This window comes from Polyodon spathula, chromosome 4, assembly GCF_017654505.1.
Source record: "Polyodon spathula isolate WHYD16114869_AA chromosome 4, ASM1765450v1, whole genome shotgun sequence".
Lineage (NCBI taxonomy): Eukaryota > Metazoa > Chordata > Actinopteri > Acipenseriformes > Polyodontidae > Polyodon > Polyodon spathula.
In genome coordinates this window covers 25,891,590-25,898,267 of record NC_054537.1, presented here as the reverse complement: position 1 = coordinate 25,898,267, position 6,678 = coordinate 25,891,590, and the positions used below count along the sequence as shown (strand labels likewise).

The 6,678-nt window shown below is 34.4% G+C and overlaps 1 protein-coding gene across 1 annotated transcript; it reads right to left on the bottom strand.

The window, feature by feature from the left end:
- Positions 1 to 798: 798 nt before the first annotated feature.
- LOC121314360 (peptidase inhibitor 15-like) lies at positions 799 to 6,117 on the bottom strand. Its single transcript, XM_041247522.1, has 6 exons — positions 5,862 to 6,117; positions 5,402 to 5,731; positions 4,064 to 4,182; positions 3,266 to 3,398; positions 3,060 to 3,175; positions 799 to 2,689 (listed from the first exon to the last, which is right to left on the bottom strand). The coding sequence occupies exons 2-6, from the start codon at positions 5,678 to 5,680 to the stop codon at positions 2,554 to 2,556; spliced, it is 783 nt and encodes a 260-aa protein (XP_041103456.1). The 5' UTR covers positions 5,681 to 5,731; positions 5,862 to 6,117; the 3' UTR covers positions 799 to 2,553.
- Positions 6,118 to 6,678: the final 561 nt, after the last annotated feature.

Here is a 6,678-nt window from a genome sequence, read left to right as displayed (position 1 = left end):
CAGTACTGCCCCAATATATATTTTTATTTAGAATTTCTGCATAGTCCAAGACTGTAGTAACAATTACAAATACAAATTACTATATAATGGTCCTAAATGTGAAGATGAACCATTCATAATTCATATCCAGGTAAGTAGGACAGAAAGCATTAATAGAAACCAATGTGCTATTTTGATGATCCTATTCTACAATAAAACCACAGGGTACCCTTAACGAAAGGATACAGAATAAATAGCTTTAGACTGGTTACAGTATTACAAATATAAGTACACAAGCACCTTTTATCATTTTGTATGCTGCAGGTGGTACCCTGCCTATTCTGTTAAATTCAAACTGTTGCCAGCACTGGTTGTGCTGAGATGGCTCACGAGGCTGCAATTAAAAAATTCATTACCATCAGCCAATCAGCTTCCAGCTATAACAGGCATCTAACAGGATGTAGATGGTAGGGATGGGGAGTTGATCCCAAAAGAAAAGATTCCTGATTCCATTTCTGTTCAGTATGGGATTTGATTCATAGACAGTCGACTCCAGCACCAGAATCAATTCCAACTCACGACTCAGTGTCACTTTACATAATATTATTAATTGACTTTTGTAATATATATATATATATATATATATATATATATATATATTATATATATATATATATATATATATATATATATATATATATATAATTTATTTTTTTGTTTTTTTTTTTTTTTTTTTTTTTTTTTTTGTTTTTTTTTTTTTTTTTTTTTTTTTTGTTTTTTTTTTTTTTTTTTTTTTTTTTTTTTTTACTGTTACTTTTTTTGTTATTTTACATTTTATTTTATCCTATGTTCTTTTTGTTAGTAAATACTAGGGGGTATTAGGACATATTCAAAACTTTGTGTTTTTGTGAATTAGGTTAAATACTGGTTGGCACTGGTTAGCGCTATTGTTCCGGTACACAGCCGAGTGAGTTCACTGGTGTGGACACTCAGGGGCTCGATTTGTCTTTTTTTTATGTCTTTCTAATCAATAAAATTGCATTGTACTGAAAATCTTGCTTATTCAACCTGCCATTATAGTATAAATCAGTTTCATGAACATGAAACAGACTGCTACATTTCTGTTACAATGATGTGAAGCCACTGCTGTAGTAACATATCTTAAAAAACAACAAAATAAAGTCATTCTAAATACAGTTTATATATTCTGTTCAATAATTGCCATAAATTCACAGACCGGGAATCGATTCTAGAATCGACTTGCATATTTTTGGAATCACCCAACCCTAGTAGATGCCTGCTGGAACATCACAGCTTCACCTGTGAATTAAATTTAACATCAATCCGCACAAGTAACGTCTTTTTAATTTTAACTTGCTGAATTGAAAGCGCAGTTCATCTATTGGTCAGCAAATACTAAACAAGAACACAATTTGTCCAAATTAATTTTTTTATACACCAAAACCAGCCAATCAACCTCGATGAAAGTTTTTGGTGCTAATGAATGTTTTGCAGAATTCTGTCTGTGGTCAGGCAGCCTTCAGGTTTCAGTATTAGCGGTGGACGGTGTTGTGGATATTTCCATTAGCCTAAATAATACCTCATGACTAAAAAAAAAATCTTCTACTTATATGGAGGCGTTTTCAGTTCAGGAACCACGTACACAAAAGCGAAGATGGTTTGTGAACTGTTTGTAAAACGTGTAAAAGAATAAAAGTATGTGTAACTTTTTATTTTTTTTAATTAGGATTTGAGTGCAGGTTTGTGCATTTGTGTAAGTTTTAGCATTTACGTTACCTTTAGGCCCTAAAATCTATTAGCGAAAAAAAAAAAAAGTTTAGTAAATTAAAATATCTAGTAGCCTAAATATGCTAATGCTGATCATGCAGTTTGTTCTGGAAGTGTGTGTTCATGAAGTTTATTCAAAGCCTCTTCCTGGCTTGTTAGAGAAGAGAGCACCGTGTCTATGTTGTTTTTATGGCATGAATAAAGTTACTGAAAGCAATCAGTCTGCATCCAGTTGCTTGATTTCTACAATTTATCATTCAAACCAGAGAACTAGTTGCTATTGTTGTTGTGGTCACTGTATATTATCGCTGCCAGCAAACACTATTTTCATTTTCTTTTTACCTTTTATTTGCTATGGTAAATTTAAATGGATAGATTGAATGCATCAGACTTTAGTCTACATTAAAACACAACATTGAGAGGGTGTGTACAACAACTGAGATTTCTTTCACTGAGCAGAAAATAGGTACCTTGCATAAATGAATACTATATTTACGTTATGGCTTTTCTGGCGGATTGATTTGGAACAGTGATTAAACACAGTTTGAAAGATAACATTCAAGGTCAATAAACTGAAATTTGGGACCTCATATTGACCAATCAGCTTTAAGAAAATCTCTGATCCATTTTCTTATGCTGGTTCAAGACCTATTATGCTTGTTCAATAGAAAAAATAGTTAATGTATGATGAACACAGTTTAAATGGGAATTTATAGACAAAATACTTTTTTGTGCAAATCCCACGATAAGCCTTTTATTGTCATAGAGAGCTGAATTTGAGATACCTTATTTAAACCAATATAGGTAGTTTGAGGTGACACCTGGAAAGCACATGTTGTTGCTGCATGTGCCTCCATAACTTGGTGGACATGCTGAGCAAGGAACTCCTACTTTGTAGGGAGCATCTCCAATCCAATTCCCTCTAAAATAAAAAATTAAAAAAATATATATATATATATTAGTAACATTAGGCACCAGTGCCACGAAAAAGTAGCAGAATTATAGCAAGTGATGATGTTATTTCATTATGGTTTTGTTTGGTACAACGGCACTGGAATGTGCATAGTCAGCATAATTGGAAGAACACTCTCTAGCTCAAAGTGTGACAATATAGTGTATTTTCCAGCACAGAGCATGTAATAATGAGGTCCACCTAGCAGTGAATAATAGTAATTGTGCTTTCTGCTTTCTCATTTGTTTGATCACTGGGACGCTGTAGAACAGATCATACACAAATTAAAAAAATAATAATAATAATCTGTGGTGTACGTATATAAAGATTATTTACTTACTTTGGTGAATAATTGCATACCAAGTATGTAGCTCTTCTCCATACTGATCCCCACACATTCATATTATGACAAGTGTTGACTGCACAGCCAATTCGATTTGAAGTGGCCCAAACCATCTGAAAAAATGAAGTGGGCTTGTGTCAAACTCAATTTTAAATTGACTTAAGTGTCCCATTTAAGGTTATAGAGTCTACATAGTTACCTACCTGAGTATAATGTGTACACATCGGCCCATAGCACTTTAGAGGGCACCTGGGATTGCAGTCACGAGGGTATGGAAAAACATAGTCATTGACTTCATCATACCAGGGCTTCACAAGCTGAAGAATGGATCGGTAGCTGCAAACAGTAAACCAAGTATGTCTGTAACATGTACATCCCCTGCGACATGATAAGCATGACATATATCAAAAGTATAGAATAGTATCGAATACAAATTAACAATGAAATGATTCATCCCAACTTGACAAGAGATTCTCCAAATATAAACAAGAAGAGTAACACACAGATGAACAGACAGACAAGCACCCCCATATATCCCCAGAATAATACATTCTCAATAGCTTGTGCTAAATAATGTTAAGACCAAGTTTGATGAAAATTAGATCAGTGGTTCTCCAGACATGTGGAAAAATGTTTAAAGCATGACATATGTACGTAAAGATTGCATCTATATACCCTATGTTGGGGGCAACCAAGCATGTTATAATAAGAGGACCTTCTTATTGTTTCTGGGAGGTTTATTAGCTTTTACTGCATTGAAACTCATATTCATTTATGAGTTTATAATCATAATGTGGCTCTGCATATAGCTACAGTGACAATACTTGGAGTATGCAGGAATTGTGTGGTTTTAAAGTTTGGTTCTACATATCTTTCATCTCAGGCCAAGAGTACTTCAATCTGAATCTTGGAAGTAAGCTAAGTTCAACTTGGCCCAAGTACACTTAATGTAGGGTCTGTGGTCAGTTTTATAGTCAGACAAATATGTTTTTTGTACATACCGTCCGGTTCTCACAGATAAGTTCTGGCCCAAGAATCTCAAAAGATATTGAGGTCCATGCTCCCAAATGCACGTGGCTGCCCAGGCTTCAGCTGACTTTGCAAGATTCTCATCCCACACCTGTAAATTGCATTATATACATGATTTACAACAGCTTTATATCATGATCTGCTCATCTAGAATAGCAGTTACTGGTTGATTCATAGCACCAGTTCATTCTGGTAATGATCTGTACATGTCAGGTCAAATGTTAACCATCTACATTGTTTATATTGCGCAATCTCATAATATGCTTTAATAGGTCTTTCAGTTTGTTCAAAGATCACACATTAGCTATATATATATATATATATATATATATATATATATATATATATATATATATATATATATATATATATATATATTATATTAAGGAACCCCCTTTCATTTAGGATGTATGTGTTTGAAACTGGCAGCTACTGTATTTTTGGCACATGACATAACTAACCAAAAGATAATAATCACATCAGAGCATATCTTTCTTCATTCACTTATCCCCCAGTGGTTATAGTGGCAAGTACCGAGCTGCTCTGGGTATAATTCAATTAATTTAGAGCACAGAAGAGTTGAAAGGACCCCAGAAAGTGCAAATCTTTGAGGAAAGTTTGGGTCTTTTTATTTTTAACATATGTCATTCAAATAATCCCTCAACTGTGTAACAGAGCGATTTGAGAATAAATAATGGATTGTATTGCTCTTTTTAACCTTGGCAAGTACTTTTCTTAATTTTATGAAATTGTGTCACCATTGTATATTTTACTGATGCCTATCCCTTACTGTTAAACCTTCCTAGTGGATGTTTTTTTTCACGGCTCATTTGCACATTTACTAGAAAATAAATGTCAGTCCCAGTTAATCACAGGATGTAACAAATTCCCTTGTGACTGCTTTCTATAGATCTTTTTGGCTAATGTCTAAATGGATAAGTCTTTTCTGGAACATCTTGGTTTTCTGAAATGCCTCAAGCTGCAGACCAGCTGTTGAAACCAGAAGCCCTTTTCTAGCCCATTTTTTGAAGTCTTCTCTAAAGTAAGTCCTCTTAAAACTTCTTAATGTACCTGCATTAATTATATTCTATTCATTAATTAATTCAAACGCATAGTTAAGAAATAATAGAAATTCAACTTTAAGTGCTTATCAAAGTAGTCCATACAATCATTTGCCGTTTTGAAAAAGGAAATGTCCAATTACCTTAACAAAATAAAAAACGTCATATCTGATTTAATGCCCCCTATCAACATTCCAAGGATACCACAATGGAAAATACCTTTTGAAGGTCATAACATAAAAAACTCACCATGTACTCCATGTTTGAAGCAGGTGGGAAGACTTTGCCTCGAACTTTATTGTGGTAATCGAGAATAGCAATCATATCGTCCTGGGAAATGTATCGCCTCCGTCTAGTTTTGTGGATATTCGCAGAGTCCAAATGATGTTTCAAAGCTGAGCCGATGTCAGTGGCATTCCTTGGTGCTGACAACGTGTCAGTGGAATTGGTCACTACCCATGCACTTGCTCCGCAGGCGATGCACATAACAAGAGCTTTAAATACAGATAGCCTCATGACTCCCCTCATCTTTTAGCCTCCTCGTAAAATTTCAGAAGCATGTATTGCAACCCAAGAGTCCTGAAAGTGAAAAAAACACAACATAACATGTTTTTACACATTATCAGCAAGTTATTATTATTATTATTATTATTATTATTATTATTATTATTATTATTATTATTATTATAACTTTGAAAGTCAAGCTTACCTTCTGTCTGTCCTGGCAGAATGTGTACAAAATCCTCCAGTTTTACCAGAGCCTGGATATAACTGTGGGATGCAGCCTGTAGAGAACCCTGCTATATATAGCCGATTTGAGAGTGCTGAAGTTGCTGCTGAGTTTATATGTATTGTAACTGGTACGGTGCAGGAAGCGCTGTTTCTTTGATGGTGCCCCTGCAAACCTCTATATCACCTGAAAAAAAAAGCATCTTTGGAAACGTCATGCTTTTGTCAACACTAGAGACCTGCCCGCCCTCCCAGAAAACACACACACACACACACACACACACACACACACACACACACATCTGCATTCAGTTTGTACAGCTGGCAAAGGTAAAGATGCAGTCAGGTCCTTCATGGCTCAAGAGTATTAGGCAACTGGCCCGTATATGTAGTACCTTATAAGTAATATCTTATTCTGGATATTTATTTCAGTACTTTAAACATAACAAACCTATTGTTGAATACATTAATATTAGATGATATATAGCGTAAATTACTGATGCATTATACTTATAAACAGCCCACCGTACGTCAATAAAATGTTACAATGTAATCTTGCCGTTGTCTGTGATGACTGAAAAGTTTAAAAAAAGAGTTGCGGTGTTAAGTTCCTGTAAAGCGTAGAGTTTAGAGTATTTCTTGCTCATGCTGTATCTATTTGTCAAACAATTTAGAAAAGCACTTTCGGTTAATCCGAATGACGTTAGTTCGTGAGATTAATGACATGATTCAGACAACACTTCGTTTTTGACGTTGTATATAATTACAAGTAATCAATTAAAAGATGAATTACACCA